The sequence below is a fragment of the Tyto alba genome, unplaced genomic scaffold (genome assembly GCF_018691265.1).
Source record: "Tyto alba isolate M040663 unplaced genomic scaffold, T.alba_DEE_v4.0 Super-Scaffold_14, whole genome shotgun sequence".
NCBI lineage: Eukaryota > Metazoa > Chordata > Aves > Strigiformes > Tytonidae > Tyto > Tyto alba.
In genome coordinates, this window is record NW_024881276.1 from 38460994 (window position 1) to 38481561 (window position 20568).

Sequence of the window (20568 nt, forward strand, 5' to 3'; positions counted from 1 at the left end):
ACAGTCCTATCACTAGAGTCTGTTCCCATCTGCCAAATCTCAGGGTGGGGGGAGAGATTGTAAAGTATAAATTTTCAAAATGTAATCTTTACCATGTCACTTTGCCTAGAGGAATGCGTCTAGGATAATCATCCTGATGCCAGTGCATCAGCCAGTACTCCAATTGAGTTTTCTCATTATCTTGAATTTTTTGTACATTATCTTTTGTTCAAACTAGGATGTGACTGACTGGATCTCTATTTGAGATCTCTGCTTGCTTTCAGTCAATTCTGTGCTTAAAAGGGTAGTGAAAGCAACATACTTATTCATTATATCTAACAGATATGTGTAATAAGTGTTTCTGATAAGTACTTCCTAAGTGGAAGAAGGCATATGAAGAAGCAGGAAAATGAACAGGAACTGTGACTGTCTTTCAGTAGATTCAACTAAGTAGCTGCAGAACTGTCTTTTCAAGCTTATGTTATTTCATGCTGAAGTGTTAGAGTCTGCATAAGAAAAAAAAGAACCCAATTCTGGACATATGACAGATATTACATAGCCAAAAAAGATTCTGCAGAGATTTTTGTAGATATCCATCCTGTCCTTAAAGCACATTATTATTTTAATTCCTTAATTTCAGATTTTTTTTTTTCCTTATTTTGTGCAGTGAAAATAACTCAAGATGCTAGCATAAAAAAAGGTTCTTTGGCATTGAAATATATCTTTGGAGCTGTCCTCTAAGTAAAACCAAATATATTCAGGCCTTTTCCTTCCTGCATCTATTACTTTCTGTTACAGAAGATTTTTTTTTTCTATTACAGTTTTTCTGTTTATTTTCTCAATAAACAGGCCTTTTACACTGTCTGAGAGAGAATGTGTTGTTGGCAAAACTCATATAAGGAAGGCATTCAAAATGCTATCAAAAGCACAGAACAAGCTAATAATCTCTGAGACACAATATTGATTGCTTTCACTTGTAGCAGGCATAAGCTTTGAAATGTCAGTATGACTTTTTTTGGTTGATGTTTATTCTACTACTGTTTTATAGTAAAGCATATATGATGAACTTATTTTTCAAGTTCGGTTGTCTTTCAGGCATTACTTTTTTTTCCGAACTAAATATATAATGCACCTGTTAAGTGTGAGGTATCAGAACTATTGAACTGAAAATGTTTCAAATGTACGATACAATAAAATACAATGTGATGTATTCCAAACTTCCCTTTGCATAGCAATAGAAAGAGAACAGTAGGGATGATAGCTGATGATGAGGACAAAGGTGGCAGCTCTGTAGTAGGGATGATGTCTGGTATACATACTGTTCAGTGGCTGTTAGTCCTGTTACTGAAAATCTAGTCCTGGCTTTCTTTTTTATCCAAGTATATTAAACCTATGTCTCTAGAATGTCAAAGAAATCAAAATACGAGTCTTCTGAAATGATATAAAAGGAGTAGTAGCCTTAGAGGCCAACTTAGGAAGAGCTTTTATGTATGTAGAAAGTCAGGTGGGAAAAAGCTGGAAAAGAGCTGAAGAGATGCAAATAAATTGTATGTCAGACATCTGAATCACTGGTGGCAACTGGTGACAGGTGGAGACAAACTCAGAAAGGAAGCGAGAACTATTGAGGAGGTTCTTGAAGACAATTCTGTGATCTGTATTATGAAGTACCATATCACAGTATTTACATTTAAACTCATACAATATTTTTTTTCATTAAAAGTGCTTAGTAGTTATAATAAAATCACTAGCCTTTCTGTTAACCATCACTAGCCCAGTAGCCATAAACGTTCTGGTGACTTGAGAAATGAATGAAATGGCTATGAATTTAGTCTATACTGTTGCTTTTCTTATATGACAGACCATTGCCTTTGTAGCTGCTTATATAAAGAGTAGGCTTAATAGATGAAAACAACTTTTGGTCTTGATGTGAAGCTAATAAATTAAAACTGGAGGAGCGTGAAATGCAATAAATGAAAAGTCTTTTCCTTCAAAGTTGAAAGATGGTGGCCTAGGAGGACTAGAAGGTGAATTGCCAAATGCCTTTTTCTGTGAAGGTACGTGTATATATTACACACATGCATACACACACACAGAGCATATTACCCTTAGGGTAGGGATTGCATAGTGGCTTTGTGGAAATGTAGTGAAAACTAATAGAACACTAACTCTTTATTTTAGTTTCCTTTTATTCTTGCTCCCCTGTCTCTATAGCAAACCTATTTCTTTGATTAATAAAAACTCTTGCATCCAATTTATTTTTCTTTTTGGGATTATTTAGCTGTAGAATCAACCAGTCCAAACTGAAAATAATAAGTATTCTGTTTATATGATATCAGTGTATCTATAACTATGTGGTGCATTGGATCCCTGATGACACTTATGAGAAAGTCTGAGTGTATTACAGCAAATCCATGAGGCTTGTTGGTAATTGAGAGAAACAGTCAGACAGAACACTGATGGTGCTGAACTGGTCAAAATGAATGAGTGACTTTTTTCTTTTATACTTTCCAAAAGAGGAGTGTTGAAGGTGATTCTCAGTGAATGTATTTTCAACGCACCTCTGAACTGAGTAACAACAGGGGAAGTGGAAGAGCAGAGTGTACTCAGACACCTGAAGTACAATATGCAGTCTAAGATATTTTTTTTCCTACTTTTACCAACTTTGCTCACTTTTTAATTTCTTTCACTACTTTGATTAGGAAGTATGTAAGTACATAAATGCATAAAACAGGAAGGGGAGTATAAGGGCAGGTGGCAAATATATGTCAATGCATGTGCTGCATCTGGAGCATATGCTTGTAATATGCAAAATAACTGGAGCTGCTTCTTACCTTTTTGTGACAAAATCATTCCTCCAGCAGCTTCCCCCTTCTTGGCTCAAGTATGAGGCTGGGATTCACATGTTCAGTGTCCTGACCTCTATAGATGTTAGCAATGACTGATGCAGAAGTGATTCACGTTAAGGTAGACATGTATGCAAGAGTGTTCGTTACCTGTGAAGTGACAGTTTATCACAAATCTATAAAGTCACCAATTATTATTATGAGAACTACAGCATTTCAGGTCTGCAATTATCAGTAGTTACTAGGCTTTGGTATCTGAAAATGAAAGCTGTGTTTGTTAGAGTGACAAAACATTGTCTTGCAGTATCTTAGAAAATGCAAGTTGATAACTTGATATTCACTTTAAAATTAAGATGACTTTATTCACAAGTAAACATGCAACAGAATAGCATTAATGCTTAGTGAATAATTTAATACAGGATTTCATGATCCTTATTTTAGTTTTAATTAATTGTAGACTGTAACTTATATTTTACCATAGGAATTTCAGATACATTCTTTATGAAATATGGAAAAGTTCTGCATTTAAATAGAAGTACTACTATCTACAAGTAGAAGAAAAAATGAAATAATAATATAAAAGCTAGATTTAGCTGATTAAATATTTTCATTTTTTTTGTTTTTACTCCAAGCAGTGATTGGAAAATTTCATGGAGCTTTTCACTGAAATAAATGTTGCTACTGACTAAGTAGCTTTGAATGTGATTTATTACTATTTTTTTAAAATAGTTTTATAATATTTGTCTTTTAACTCAGTGCTGGCTTGTGAATTCAAACAATAGCAAACAAGGTGAAGGTGAACAACACCAAACAGTTAGCCATATAGTCTTACTTTGCTGTTCACCTGAGAAAAAAACAGTGAAAATATTTTAATGTGTTAAGTTGAGAAATTAACAAGTGGGATAAATTGGTGCATTAATACTGTTCCATCAGTTGTCTCCTGCTACTTGGCAGTAGTTCTGATTTACTCACTGAGGACTCTTGAAATTAGTAACTTAACGCTACTAATGAAATATTGCCTGAGCACCTCACCCATGTCTGGTTTTCTAGCTCTGGTAGCATCCACTGTACTATGACGTTTACATCAGTTCACATCTGTCCCAAAGCCATCTTTTCTTAAAGAGTCTGAATTATTTCTACCAATAGATATCTAATCAGTAGATACCAGAAGCTGCCCAGCAGATGCTGCTTCCTTCCTTCTTTGCCTTGCCCCCATAAACAAGCTCTTTGAAGGGGAGTACATTGAGCTATCTAGTAAAATAGTGTAAACAGATGTGGTGGTTTGCGCTATAGCATGGTTTTAGCAAAACTTTATTGGGAAGTTCAACAAAATTAAGACATAATGATTTTTATTTATTTATTTATTTCCACCCCCTCCCCCCCACCCAAAGCTATTATACTGAACTAATGTTGAAATGCAAAGACTATAAGGTTGTTTATACCTTCACCACATACTGAAAACCATCCTCATTCATCGTTTTCTAGTTTAGATTGTCACAGAACATAATCAGAAACTTATTGCTGGGATGTGTGATTAGCAGTGTTCTAGAAGACACTGAGGTTATGTTGAATGCTGTACTTATTTTCTGTGCTTTTTGTGCCTTGCCTGATAGCATCAAGATTGAATGTCATATCTAATTCTTTTATAATCTCACCTCTTGTTTTTTTCCTTCTTTTTGTATTAGTACTAATATATAGGTATCTCATATTGTGGCAGATGCTAGAAGTGCAATAGGATCACTGCTCTTTTTTTGATTTTGTACAAGATATTCCTTTTTACTGCTGAATTATGTTCAGTAATGAATTGTAATCGTGAATTACTCAGTTTGTGGCAGAAATATTTGTAAAAGGTAAGAAGAGATTTTAAAGATACACCAGGATAAAAGTATAGAGAGATGAACTGAGTAGAGATGGCTTATATCCCTGTCCTGGGTTTGAGTGAGTGGGGTTTTTTGGTAACAGGGGAGGGGGCTATAGGGGAGGCCCCCTGTGAGAAGCTTCTGGAAGCTCCCCCAGCTCCAATTCAACTCCACCTCTACACCAAAACTGAGCCAATCGGCTGCGGCTCTGTGATAACATATTTAAGAGGGGATGTGGTGATGAGCAGTGGGACTTGGGAGAAGGAGTTGCAGCAGCTGCATGAACACCAAGGTCAGTGGAGGAACAGAGGAAGAAAGGAGGGGGGAGGTGTGCCAGAGCAGAGACCCCCCTGTATCCTGTGGTGAGATGGCAGGGCTGGCCACCCCTGCCACCCATGAAGATCTACGGTGGAGCAGACACTGATTTATGGCCTGTGTTTTGTTTTGCCTGGATGATCAAGGTGTCTGTGCCTGTAGAAGGCCAGGGTCTTGTGGGAAAAGGTAGCCCCCACTGTTGTAATTCAGTGCTGGGAGGATTGCAGCATGTGGGGGTGTCCCACACTGGAGAAGCTCAGGAAGGGCTGCAGCCGTGGGAGGGACTCCAGTTGGAGAGAGTTGGTGACCCGCGCCAGAACAGTGTAAGGAAATGCTGTGGCCCATGGGAGGGACTCCAGTTGGAGAGAATTTGTGGAGGAATGTCTCCTGTGAGAGTGGGACCACAATGGAGTAGGGGAACAAGTTCCAGAAGCTCCCCCCACCGAAGACAGAAGAAGCGGCAGCACTGACTGCACCCCCCATTCCCTGCCCCTGTGCTGCTGTGTGGAGGAGGTAGAGATATCAGGAGCAGAGCTGAGCCCGGGAAGAAGGGAGGGGTGGGGAGAAGGCGTTCTCGAGATGTGGCACTGTCTTACTCTGGTAAATGTTGTTAGTGTCTGTAATAAATGTGTGTTCTTTTTTCCTTCCCCCAACAAGTCTGCCTTTTGCTTATGACCATAAAGGGTGATTTTCCCCTCCCGGTCCTATCTCGAACCCCAAGCCTGGCTCATCTGTCCCTTCTCTTTGCCGGAAGAGAAAGGGGGAGAGAGTGGCTGTGAGGTGTTTGGCTGCCGACCAGGCTCAAACCACAACAGTCTTGAGTTTTGTTAGAGTAATCTTAGTAAATTCTTGTTTAATGCTGCAATATGAGCATGAAAACTTTAATATTAATGGTAGGATACTGTAATAGGCTTGCATATTATCTTTTTCTCATGTGTGTTTTGGGCTTTTTATTTTGAACAATGGTTTTTGTTATTCTGTGAAATAATAAGCAAAAAGATGAACCTAAAACTTTCTCTATGAATTAGTTGATGAGGTGTCTATGAAACTAATCTTCTCGAGATGCGTAATAATCAGACATCTGCAATAGCTATGTGAACCTTAATGTACAGTATTAGAGTACTCAGAGTATGTATTCAAGTAAGTGTTAATGCTCTCCTTTTCATAGGTGCCGCTTCATGGCAGCTTTTGATTAGTCATGATTATTGTAGGATTTCTTCCAGAGGTGTGTTTTTTCCCAACAGGATGTAAAAGCTAATTTGAAGTCATTGCAGTCCATCACAGTAATGACTACTTAGGGACTCTTAAACTCTGGGGTTATTCACATACCCTGTGCATGCATGGGATATTCCTGTAAGGGAAGTCCTTGAGAGAAGAATGGAAGTCCAGAATACAACACCAGCTGTCTGCTTCAGTGCAACTGCATATCATCTTGAGTAGATCATGGTTCCATCTCACCCTCCAGTAAAAGGAAAAGTATCATCTTCTGACCAGTTAGATCAGGGGGTTAATAATTTTTCTATTCCTTCTAAATTAGGTTGTATTCTTAAGAGTATTGGGAGGTGAGTTGGGGGCGAGTCATAGTGGAAGAATCAAAACTCATCTAGGAAAACACCATTTGGGCTGTCACTTTCTGGCATGTAGACAGCGTCTGTGTCTGCCAGAAGAGAGGCAATGGAGTTGTGTTTTTAATTTTTCCTTGTTCTTTCTAAATCGGAGTGCCCTTCTGGAATAGCTGTTGATGCTCAGTTCAGTTTTGAAGGAGGGAGTCTGCTGTGCTCTGTGATTGATTTCTTGTGTGTGTTTTTCTTCCCCCCTCTTAAGTGCACATTGAAGGAAATAACTTGCAGCACTAGATAGCTGAAGGTACACCCAGCCATCACAGGAATGCGTGGTATGAGCCCCTCTCAGAACACTGCCTGAGCCTTTCTCCTTGCTGATTGTCATGGTCTCTGCTGCCCACATGTCAACCCTCTCTTGTACACAAGTTTCTTAATTAGAATAGAGTGAAGTGAACATTAGTTATGTGATAAACATCAGAATTGTAAAGGAATGATTAGTCCTGTTATGACCTGTGGAGGGGTTCTGAACTGAGCTGTATAAGGTGGAGGGTTTAACTCTTTTATGGGAGAAAGCCCTATTCGAAGGATTGAACATGGCCTGTAGTTCTCTGTAGAATGTGCTACTTTGAGTTTTAACATTATCGACAAACCTTTGTGTATAAGAAAACTAATATTTTTGATGTGCGTTTTTTTGCTACTATTTTGTTATACTGTTAACCATTTATCAAAATTCAGTCGTATCTGTTCTCTGACTTAAGTCCCTCTAAAGTTTGAGAAACACCTCAGCTTTACTATACTTACTGATGCTGTTGGTAGGAATTTCTTAACACAACTATTTTTATTTCTTTTGAGAATAGCAATGATGTAGTAAGTTGGTTGACTTGTTTAGAGAGTATTACGTATGTCTCTAGCGAGTGTATGAAGTTTGCTTTTTAGTCCCACGTACAGTGAAATTTTTAATTACTTACTTCAATGGTGGTTGTGGTTTGCGCTCAGAGGGCAACTGAGCCCCACACATCCGCTCACTTACCCCTTCCCCCCCAGCACTGGGAATGAGAAAATAAGCAAAGGCTTGGGATTTGAGGCAAGGACAGGGAGGGATGAATCACCCATTATGGTCAGGGGCAGAAGACAGACTCCTTAGGGGAAGAAAAAAATAACGTAAATTTAATACAGACAGTAACAACAACAACTCTTAACAGACAGAGTAGTACAGTGAGAAGCATTACCAGATCATGAAAACACCTTCTTCCACCCCTTCCTTCTTCCCAGACTCAGCGTTGCTCCCGATATCTCTACCTCCTCCCCAGCGGCACAGGGAACAGGGGATGGGTGTTACAGTCAGTGCTGCTGCTTCTTCCGTCCTGGGGAGGGGAGAACTCCTGGAACTTCTTGCCCCTCCTCCAGAGTGGTTCCCCTCTCACAGGAGACAGTCCTCCAGAAATTTTATCTGACTTGAGTCCCTCCCATGGGCTGCAGCCCTTCCCGAGCTGCTCTGGCATGGGACACCTCTGCATGCTGCAATCCTCCCAGTGCTGAACTACAACAGCGGGGGCTGCTTCTTCCCACAGGATCCTGGCCTCCTTTGGAACCTGAGACATTGTGGGCCTCCGACAGACCATATGTCGACATCTACTTCACTGTAGATCTCCATGGGTGTTGGAGGGGGGCTGCCTTGCCATCTTGCCACAGGATACAGGGGAGGTCTCTGCTTCAGCACACCTCTACCTCCTTTTCTCCTCCATTCCTCCACTGACCTTGGTGTTGACATAGATGTCGCAACTGCTCCTCCCAGGTCCCTTCTTCAATATGTTATTGCAAAGGCATAGCTAATTGTCTTGGCCTTGGTGCAGAGGTGGGTCTGACTTGGAGCTGGGGGAGCTTTGAGAAACTTCTCACAGGGGGCCACCCCTATAGCCCTCTCCGTGCTACCAAAAAACCCCACCACTCACTCAAACCCAGGACAATGGTGATTTCAGTCTTTTTCAATGTTGTGTATGGGGTCATGGTCTGGAGATACTTTTTAACTGCAAATTATCCTGTTACATTTTAAATGTCTTTTTGTCTGTAGAAGGGAGAATAGAATACATTTTTCATTTCTAAATGTGCTCCAAGTCTATCTGTCTTCAGGTATAAATTGTGGGGTTTTTTGTGTACTGTCAGTACAGATGACGGATACCTTTGCTATACTGGTATTAGAATCTGGTAGCCGCTGGAAGCGTCCATTTGTATAGCAATGGTATGACACTTTATTGCTATGGCAAGCCTTAGTTTAATGACCTGAGTGTTAGTAACTGAAGTCCAAAGGTGGATTCGTTCTGTAGAATGGATCCTTAATCCTTTCCTCATAACTTTTGGAGTAAATAAGGCATTGACAATATTTTAAAATATGTAATGATTAGAATATAATGAAGCTACTGATGCTAAATTGCTTTTCTATGACTCAGCAAAACTTCTGATTGGAAAATTGAGACAAATGTTTCATTAACCTGCAGAAGCTGATATACCTTGTATTTAAGAAGTGCAGTCCAATTGCACTATCATGGCAAGCTCCACTCAAAGGGTTTTCAGGATCCATGCTAGAAAAGATGATTTCTGCTAGCAATTAGGAGAGCTGACTTCATTTTTATGAGAAGCAACATAGAGGCATGAACTACTGTGATGCGTTTGTTGCAGAAAAATTTTGTCGGGCTAACATAGGCTAATTAAATAAGTAGTAATGACCTATGTATGATTGATGCTGAAGTTGGGAGTGGTGGACTTTTATTTTCTTTTGGGCGACACTGTTCTTGCATTTACTCATCTCTACAATTTATCTCCTAATAGCTGTAATGAGGAGCATAACATTTGTGAAAGAATCTTTTTCAGAAAAGGGTATTGCAAAATTTGGCTCATGTTGTGATACTACTGAATTTTTTTGACAAGAGTTCAGTGGAGATTTGGGATGCTGTGACTTAGTGAAATTGTACTACATGATAAAGGCTGTAATGGAAGGTTGGCACTGGGACTTTCTCCATTGTGGTGAACCAAACACATATCTCTTCCATATATCTTACTTTTATAGGGTCTTCCCTCCACCAGCATTTCTCTTCCTTATTCCAGAACTTGAGTGACAGGGTAAGGCTTTGTTGGAGAAGGTGGAGGACAGTGTTCAGGCTCTGCTGCTTGCCTACCTCAGGCAGTGGGAAGGCAACTGAGTGTTAAGGATCTACATAAAGGCAGAACAACAATGTGTCAAAGTAGTTGCTCAGAAAAGTACAGGGCAAGGCACAAAGTTGCTATTGTAGAGGGCACAAAATTAGTATTATAGAAACTTTAATATTATCAATACATAGTAGTCCTTATTTATCATCAGTATTGTAAAGTGAAAAACAGTATTCTTGTGAGTAATTGAAAGAAGATGCTTTGGGTTTTGTTACTTTCCAGTGATAGAGGGAATAATTTCTTTACTTAATCCTTAGTACTGAAAAAAAATTTAAGTGGAAAAAGTATAACCATATTCCTTCTGAGGTATGATATACTCAGACTGAGCTCCTGGAGTGTACTCAGGGATAATCCAGAATTTCACATATCTCGTTAGATACACTATGTAGAAATGAGATGTTCAACTGTCAGTAACCATGTAACCACAGTTATGACGCAGTGTTGGTAGGATTTAGGGATACTGCAAGTGGCTTAGAAAGTATGTTTGCAGATATAAGATGATGGACACAAAAAAGCAAAGTGAAGAAAAGGATGAATGCAGAGAGAAGAAAAGGATGAATGTGGGGAGAAGAAAAAGCAAAATGGACCTATATTGATTTCTGAGACACTGGTGTTTGCAATGCACTTTCAGGCACATGTATGCCTATATTGTACTTACGTGTGTGTGTATATGCATGCAATCCACAAAATCTAAAGTGCAGTTGACATTTGAGATTTCAAAATAAAAATATAGCTTATGAATGTTTTCAGACACTTTGAACAGTTAAAGTTGACAACTGTTGTACTAGAAATTTATAAAGGAAAGAATGCTTTTCAGGTCTCAGTTGTGAGGTTTTGTTTGTTTGTTTGTGGACTATTATTTTTTTCCTTCTGTTTTCTTACCTGGGCTGTTTGTAGAAAAGGGATACAAAGCATCCATATAAAACTAGAAAGAGCTGTTAACCAGTGGGTGGTAAGACACAGTGGTTTTGGATGTCCACTTATTGAGTGTGGCAGATGAAGGGATAGGAGAGCAGTATCCATGAGTGGAATCCCTTCATCTGGGATCTGGGAAGCACCCAGGGATCTATAAATGAATGTAAATAAAAAGGTTATTGGAACAGGCAAAAGATCATCATCCATATATGTATAAGAGATCCTCCTTTAAGCCTGGTTTGCATGTGGTATGGATTTGATAATGCCTTAGATGTGTATATTTGTATCTAACTCAGGTTTTTAGCTTTGAAAGCGTCTGATACAATCTCAAATATCAGACAAAACAATATCAGATGTGTACAGGTTTTCATATTTTCTTCTTTTTGAAAATTTTTGTGGCATTAAAAGAGTAACTTGTGAGAACTCTGTGAAGCCTAAAGCTAAGATAAATTGTTCTTTCCATCCACTCTCCTTTTCTTTTTCTCTAGGATCCCGTCTCCGCCAGGAAGACTTTCCACCACGGATTGTTGAGCATCCTTCAGATGTGATAGTCTCTAAAGGAGAGCCAACAACTCTGAACTGTAAAGCTGAAGGACGGCCAACTCCTACTATTGAGTGGTACAAGGATGGAGAGCGAGTGGAAACGGACAAGGATGATCCACGCTCCCATCGCATGCTGCTGCCCAGCGGATCTTTATTTTTCTTGCGTATTGTGCATGGACGCAGGAGTAAACCTGATGAAGGAAGTTACGTGTGTGTAGCAAGGAACTACCTTGGAGAAGCTGTGAGTCGCAATGCATCTCTGGAAGTGGCATGTGAGTAGTTCTATATGATTAGCACTGTGTAAAACTTTATAGTTGCTTTTATGCTGTCATCCAGCACTTGCACACAGTCAGCAGTCTGGGAGATAACAAATGTAGGTAAGTATGGCATTTTGTCATTAGCTATAGCTATTAGTCAAGGCATTTTTATGTGCGTTTATACAGTAGCAGTGACCATACAAAATACATGATTTACACTGAAACAAGGTTCTAGCAAATGTATAATCATGATTGGCACAAACATGGACAAAGGCTAATCTTCCTCTGAAGAATAATATAATTTTTGAATTATGACTGCAGTTGGTTATACTTAAACTAATGTGGAAATATACCTATCATTTAATATAAGGTACACTGTCTGTTTCTCTTTATCTAGTCATCTGTTACCTCAACAGAAGCAAACAGCTTCTTGGTGACTCATGTTCTGTACTGCTGGAAACCTCAATATATGCTCCTTTGTCATAAATTTGATATAGACCTCATTCATTATGTGAATGACAAGTGAAATTGTTGGCCATTTCTCAAATCATCCTGAACGGTCTTATTCTTTATCGATTCTCTTTGTCTTAACAGAGCAGTCATCACAGCTCTTTCAGAGACCACCCAGCATGCACGATCTGCTTCCAGTAGAGTTAGCAGAGACATTCATTATATTCACACAGCAAACAAGCTCATCATACATAACATAGAATGTGTTGCATGTTATTTTTTTCTGGCTAGTTATATGGGTTGAATAAACTAATAATTTTATTCAGAGTATCAACTAAGGGTAGCTGTGTCTCTTCACATAGAGGTGTATTTTACTAGATTTATGAATGCTCTTCCTTGCTGGACTTCAGTTTTTCCCTCACAGTTCTTCTGACAGTAGTTTCACTTAAATGTGTTTGACTGAAGTAGGGCTTTAGCACAAACTTGTTTTGCTTAGTTGACAAAGAATGGATTTAAGTATACATTAGAAGGTATGTTGGTTTAAAGGGGTGGGGGGAAGGTACAGAAGAGAAATATTTTATTCCTGATGCAGTCTGTAGACTTTTATAGCTAATGTGATGTGATCTTGGGGATTCAGTCTTCCGAGAAATTGCAGAAAATGCCATTTTTAAAATATTTAAATGGTGGTATAAGCCAAGTAGAACAGACCTGTTCACTACCTTTCACTTGTCATAACCTAGATTCAGAACTGTTTCAAACAAAAAATCAAAACAATTTTGGCACACATTCAAGGCACAAGTAAATGTGTATCTGCCTATAAAGTCATCACTCAGACATCTCCTGTTAAAGTTTGGAAGATCATTTAAGTTATACTTGAGTCATCAAAGTGACTGATCATTTTGAAATTTAATTGTGCTCTGTATTTCATCAGTTTTCACTGATCCCTACTTCATTGACTACTGAGAGACTCATTTCAACATCCCCAGTCTCCGGAGTTACTGTTTTAACCACTGTAGCTGGTGGCAGGTCATGCATGAACTGTATGTGGATAGCAGAAGACTTTAAAATCATGTTTCTTTGTCAGAGATATTTTAGAGCAGGATCATAGAACATGAAACATGAGATCTGAAACCATAGCCAAAGTTTTTGCAATAGCAACGTGTACCTGACACCAGATTATTTTACTATTTTCGTAGCTTTGAAATTTAACTGACTGAATTCCCCAATTAAATGGTTTGTCAACCTAAAGCAGGCACTCCTGTTGCAATTCTACAGTGTTTTGACTTTCCTTGAGCCATACCGTGGCTGTGATTACAGGGAAGTCTTCATCAAAGAAGAAAAATTAAAATAATATGTACATTGCTTGTTTACTGAATTTTAGAGATTCTGCTGGTTTATGTTCACTGGTTTTAAAAGCACACGTCACTGCTTGACATGTATCAAAGACATCCTTTGGAGGATGATGGCAAAACTACCTGGTTTCCCTTTGTTTTGAGACACTTTTTAATACAATTTTTGGTTTCAAATCAAGTTTTCAAGTGACTTTCGGAGGTCAGTTATTTTAAGACTTTTAACTGTTTTTTTAAGGTCAGTGTTTCTGGACCGAAGAAGATGGGCAGGTCTGTAGCAGTCCATTTGCACGCTAGGGAAATGAGTTGTTGCTGACAGCTTGTCAGCAGTGAGTCCTCATTCACCTGTTCTCGACTGCTGTTGAAAACCGTTGAGTTGCCTGGATGCTGCAGCCCTGTCCACCGGAGCTGGGACAGCCGCACGCAGTCGGGTCTTACTTCTGCTATCTGCAGTGGTGTTGAAAACTGCTCTTTCCACACTAAGCCAAGCTGTTTTCATCACCAGAAAAAGGACGGTTGTCCGTTGCTGACAGCAGGGTTTGGGCTTATTATCTGACTGTAGGTGGTCTCAGATTGTGCCATTAGAGACAAACTGCTGCTTTTTAGCGGTTTAAAATGCTTGAGTCTGCTGTTTTAGTGAAAGAATCAGTAATTGTTTTACTTTGCTTATTAAATTGTCAGTTGCCAATAATGTGCACTTGCAACATTTGAATGATTTATGAAGAAATATTTATTGTTTTTATGTATCTGTTAAGTGTGTTCATGCTTATGCATTCAGATGATAAACATTGTTAACTGTGGCTCATTCTCTTTTACTTCCTTCCTTTTTTTTTTTTTTTTTTTTTTTTTTCCCCCCCCCTTCCTCCATGAGTATCTGCTACAAAAGCAGCGGGATTGAAAGTTTTCTGATGGATCCATATTTATATGTAAAGACAGAAATAAAACTTAAGTGAAATTCAGTTGGGGCATAGAGTGATTCAGAACATAGTGTGGCCCATCTTGAATGCAATCATTTTAACACCTTTCCCAAACATGATGAATTTAGGTACGAGCTCATCCAAAGCATTTAAGTATGCTTTTAAATCCACACCTATTCAGACCATGCACCCACAATCAAGGACAGATATTTTTGTGCTTATCTATGTCCTCAGAAAAATTTCTGTGTGCCACTGAAGATGTGAAGAACTGTAATTTGGGAAGTTACTTTAAAAACATCACTGACATATAGAATGTGCTTTTGAATTTTTTGCCTTTATTTAGAAAGTCTTTATTCCAGAAGACATTTTAGAAGAGATAGGAGTTTTTATTTGGAGGCACAGTTTAGGACTAATATGACTTTTTCTATATAATACTTTTAATGCAGTAATCCATGATGTGCTTTGTGTGGGTTACTTTTTTTCAGTGGGAGCTTACTCAGGAGGGAAAAATAATGTTAATACTAGCAGCAAAACTGTTCTTCCACTGTGTATGTGGCAAATTCTGATGTAGTATTTGTATGTTTTATAGTTAAATCATTAAAAATAAATGTTCTAGTACTAAAAGAACTACAGAGAATTGTATTCAAAAGAATAAAACGTCTTTCTTTGATTTTGTGTATTACATTTTTTTAATTGAAATTGAACAAGGGTTGGCGTTGTTAGAAATATGTTGATTCTCAGATTTTCTTGGGAGGATATTAGAAAGGGAAGTAGGCTTGAAATAGTTTGCTCTTTCATGAAACTGCTTTCATATTTGAAAGCCAGAAGTTTTAAAATAAAAGCACAGTTTTTCACAATGTATGAATTGACACGATTGAACCTCTGTGGTGCAGTTTTCCAGTGGGAATAACAGGAGACACATTTGCAATAGCAACTGTAGCTAGGATTTCAGTTGCAAGCTCTGGGGCGCCACATGTAAGCAAGAGAAAGAGCATGAGGGTACTCGGGCTGCCTGTGATCTAGCCTGCGTCAGCGGCAGCCCCCAGAGATAGCAGCTGTAGCCCCAGGTGTTAAATAAGTGACAGCAGCTTGATCTATCGACCACTGTAAGAGGGGGCTTTGGCCTAAATGAAAATTCATGAAAAATTGATGAAGTCCCCAGATTATTTTTTTTTTCCCTTTTCCTTTTCCAGTGCTGTGCCAATGCAATGAGGGGAGATTAAATGAGGTGTTGAACGCTTTAGTGGCAAGGAGGTTGTGGTTCAAAGGTCAGGGGTCCAGGGAGGGAAAAAAGACCAATTTTCTACCTTACTTTCCTTTAAAAGAAAAAAAAGAGGCTTTTCAGATTAACTGGAATTTGGTGCTATTTTAATATAAGAATAAAACTCAGTAATATTCACAAATAAAATTATTTTCTGCATGGATTGGCAAAGGGTGGGAGTGTGTGGGTTGGTGCTAATAGAAAACAGTGGAAGACTCTGAGTCATAATTCAACTGGAGAACCAGAAATAGATTGAATTTTGTAATGGCAGTATAAATTTGGGCTTCCATCTTTCTGAGTCTGGGCTTGAACTGAAGTCATTTGGAGAAAGAAGAGATCTTGCATTATTTATATGTCACAGATTGCTTGAATAGCAGGCTTTGGAACACTCTCCAAACATAATGATCCTGTTTATGTTAGATCCCAAACTGAATAATGTTTTTATCTGTAACAAGAGAGGTTATAGTAGTACACTGAGTTCACTGCAAAGAGTCACTGGTGTATTCCAAAGCAAGTATAAACCAGATCTTAATTATGGGACACAGTAATTTTACAAGTAAAACAGATATGTTCTAATGTTCAGTGAATAAAGGCTGAGAGGTATAAAATACATGCTAGTCAGTCATCTCTGTATCATAATGCTAATGACCATTTGCTGGAGCATGTGCAGAAGGCTGCAATATGTTCATACTAATGGAGTTAATAATTTTAATTTTAGATATTCAGGGTAAAGACCACCTGTAAAGTAGGATTAAAAAAAGAGCATGATGTGTGTGACTGTAAAATAGATGGATTAATTTTTTCTGTTCAACATATGACTTAAATATAAAAGAAAAGTTATGACTAGTAATTTTAGAAAAAAACATTATGACTAGTAATTTCAAAGTCTGATTTGCTTTGGGGTTACTTTCACATATAGAAAGAATATCCTGTTCATTTACTTACACCCCTCTTGCCTTCATCCTTCCAAACAGTGTGAAAAGCTTCCTGTCTGAGTTTACAGTCTTGCTGTCATCAAGACAGAAGTACTTATTGTAGAAATTGAAATACTGGAGACTGGTCCCATGGATGAACCATATCAGGACACTGAAAAGCATCATTCTTTTTCTTCCTTTACATTTCTCTAAGAAGAAATATAACAAACCATGACTATTATCATAACATGCTTCATGAAAATAAAATTCACCTCTTAGAAGAAAATAAACAAAATTGTATCTGATTAGATAATCAGGGAAGAGGCAGATTTCATAAGACAGGGGGAACACTTCAAACCTTCTATATACTTCTGAAGCTTGCAATAAGCAATTTCTGTGGATTAGGATGAATCTGTGAATACCATTGTTAGAAACCATTACATAATACAGCATTTCTGTATAGGGCATAATTTGATTCTTACAGTCACTATTAGAAATTAAAGAGGATAATAAATACCGATGAGCTAAACCACATTAGACAAATCAAGACCTGACTGATGTCTCATTGCAGTTTCCTTTTGAGCCAAAAAGGTAGTTCTGATTATTTACTTTATTAGTTTATCTTTTAGCTGAGTATGCATTTCTGCCACTTCTGAATTCACTTGGGATAGGAAACCTATATATTTCAGAGGGTTTGATTTTTCTACCAGTAGCTGGAGTGAACTAGAATTTTTATGATCGAGGTGTTCTTCATTAGGATAAACTAAATTGTATCTCTTGTCATTAACGCATTTCTCACAAACTGTTTTAAGTTTGTGCTTCAGCATTGATGCCTTCAGTGTGGACAAAACCAGTATTTCCCATCATCATCCACTAGGATTTAGACAGGTGACTGCATTGTTACACCTTAATTTCTTATCCTTTGAGCTCCATCTGAATATGCAAACTTAAATGTTTAGTTCGAGGCTAAAAATGCTAACGATTCTTCACATTTAAGAGCTATCACACTGATGGTAGATCCGATGATATTTAACATTATTTCAGTTATAATATAAAGATGTACAGTGCCTGTAGGTTTCTCCAGACCTTGTTCTCCATTTTATTCTTCTTGCTCTTTTCATCCTGTGGTCATCTTATAATGTATTATTTTTGGTAGCTGTTTACAGCACAATAAACTCTAAAGAGCCAGGCTCACACAAAACATGCAGGCTTGGGTACCAGAAGAGTGTTTGTAGTGAGCACTTAAGCTCCGCAGGTTATATGTGCTGAGAAGGGTACACCAGTCCAGCGAAGAGTTTTCTTAACAGCTGGAAATTGGTTTCATATGTGAAGTAATTCCTCCAGAGCGGGTTAGTACGTCTTTGCAATGTGTTCTCTTACACTGTGTAGTCATACAGGCTAGTATCATCCTCAGCATTCCTATAGTAGCAGTAGTTTCTCACATCCAGCAATGGTTAGCGAAGCTTTTTGTAGGATCTCTATTTTATTCCTTGAATTCTTTTGCCCAGGATCTATCCTTTTTCCCTACGTAAAAGATAACTCTGTGTTACATTTTTAGAAGCTATTTGCAGTGTGCTGTATCCAATTCTGCTTCTAATAATTTCACCCACATCTCATTTGATTTTTATCAGCTTCCTTCTTCCCCTTGCCTTTGATTTTATTTTTTTAAATCAAATCCTGCTGTTTATATATCTTCGGATTCTCAACCTGATAAACTGTTGACAGCTAGGGAACTACTGTTGACTTTATGGAAACCTTGGAAGAGATCAGCTATTGGCTGATCTGTTAGTGTGTGTGTCATCATGTACTGATTTTTTTGGTTGACATTTCTCTGATTTTCAATTCATCTGGGAAATGAAGGAGAACAAGATAACATTTTTACAACTCTGTTCCCTTTGCTCAGGAGTCTATAAGCACTATTTGAATGTTAATTGAAATATTAACTATTGTTGGCATATGCTTCAGACATGTTGTATTATTCTGCGATGTCAGATAGGCTTAAAAAAAAAGTGCTCATTTTTAAGCAGTATTTCAGACCATTCCTTTGCAAATGTTGCATGATTTCAATTCTAACAAAGTTCATTACTATGGTAATTAACAGTAATTATTAGGGTGAGATTGGTGGATGTTTTATATAAACACACACAGATATATATATATATATATATAAATCGCTTTTAATTCTGATAATCATAATATTTGTTTGAGGATACCAGAACCTTATCTCTCTTCCTTATTTTTATTTTTTTCCTGGCATTGTTCAGATACATTCTTTCACGTGTTCCTGTTCTTAGAGGACTAAAATTTAATCATGGCTTTGGTGATACTTCCACTTCAAATGCTCCCACAGATGTTAGACTGTGAAAAAGTTTTTAATATTTGGAATTTATGTGGGAAAATGTGGATTTTTTCCACTTCTCTTGCTTGATTTTTTCACGTGGCAGTAATATGAGTGTATGTATAATGACACTTTGGAAATTGCTTCATCATGTTAGAGGAGGGAGGTGTACCCAGTCACTTTCTGCTGTCTCATAGATCTGTCTGCCACAAAGGGATGCTAGAAATGTAAAGAACTGGGAGCCCGGGATCACCGAGCCCCCTGTATATTACACAGCTGTATTTTGTAATTCCATTCAGAAACATTTCAAGCTGCACTTTCAAAAGCAGCTTGATTGCTTTCCCCTTTATCCCCAAGCTCACTCCATTCCCTGTTTCTGTTGGAAGCCTGTTTTGGAACTTATGTCTTACAATGGTGAGAAAAAGAGTTCTAGTATTTCCAATGTAAACATAATCATGCTTTATTTATGCTTGTTATTGTGATCTGATTTTCCTTCAGTTCAGTTTTCTCTCCTTTGTATTTATAGACCACAGTGGTATCACTTCTTATCTCTGCTATTGCTAAATTAAACAAAAAAAAGCTCATGTGTTCTCTTGGAAAATATTTGCTTGATCCTAGTAGTCGTTCTTTACCTGTTCTAGTCTTCATACATTTTTCTGAGACATGAGTGGGTAGATTGCATATAATATTTCAAGACTTGCATGCTGTACAATATGAACTAATTTTAATAACTACCTTCACTGTTCCCTTATCTATCAGTCCTGTGATCAGGTTTAACTTTTTTAAGCATTTGGTAGCCCATAGCCATTCTATAGTAATCTGATGCAGATCTTTCTCTTCCTCTATAATTTGTAACAGATGAGCTACTTTACAGTAAACTTTTATGTGATCAGCTCAAAAGCATATGACCTTGCACTTTCTATTATTCCACTTAATATGGTGTCTCCTACACTAGTCTTCAATGTCATTCAGTTCCTCCTGTTTAATGTTATCCTTCTGTTGGGTCTTGCTGGGCTTGTTGACTAATCTTGTATGCCAAAGTAGAAGGTGGCCGTGGCATTCAAAATTGGCAGTTTCTTAATCCACCTGAATCTTGCTGGAGGACTACTTCTGTCTTCTACTAACTGGACTTGAACCTGCCTCTTCCCCACCTTTTATGCAAAATCATTTGCTGAAATAGATGGGAAAGAAAAAATTTTCTGACAGCCTATGAACAGAATACCAACCCAGCAACCCTGAACCATATGAACATTACTTGTGGAAAGGAAATAGTTTCACCAACTGTCATTTTGCTTCTGTTACAATCTCAAAACACCAGTCCCTACATGAGAATCTAAGGAAAAATATCCTCAGTTTATGTGGATAAGGTGAGTAGCAATCTGGGAAAAGAATTTACATTTGTTAATATTTTGAATTATTTTTTAGATCATAATGTATGCAAAAATTTCCCCATGTGCTCTATAGGTGTCACATACACACAAGTATAATTTAGAATGTAGGTGTGGAAAAAGAACAAAAGAATTCATTGCAACCCTCTGACTTCAACTTTTGGAATTAATTATTCAGTGCTATACATAGTGCACTTGATGACTGACAGTATTATAAACCTCTAAAGCTGACAGATAACAGGATGATCACTTTGTATTTTAGAAGAAATAGATTAAATAGAACTTTAGCTGTGGTTAGAATGTAGGCATTCCTGTGTTTTGTCTAGAAGAGCTATGTTGAGGGAATTATATAAAATATATTTTTTCTATATGGAAGAAAGAAAATAGTGGTGATGAAAGAAATTAAAGAAATTAGTATCCTCAGGAGAGTTTTCAAGTTATTTCCATGATAGATGCAATTTTTTCACAGGTTTT

At 37.8% G+C, this 20568-nt stretch overlaps 1 protein-coding gene across 7 annotated transcripts in view; it reads left to right on the forward strand.

Annotated features, from left to right (window-relative positions):
* The window catches only part of ROBO2 (roundabout guidance receptor 2), a 946026-nt gene that overhangs the window by 512807 nt on the left and 412651 nt on the right, over positions 1-20568 (forward strand). For all 7 annotated transcript variants that reach the window (XM_042788459.1, XM_042788462.1, XM_042788460.1 and 4 more), the window contains exon 2: positions 11166-11492. In XM_042788459.1, coding sequence (XP_042644393.1) covers positions 11166-11492 — 327 coding nt within the window. The remainder of the gene's footprint in view (positions 1-11165; positions 11493-20568) is intronic.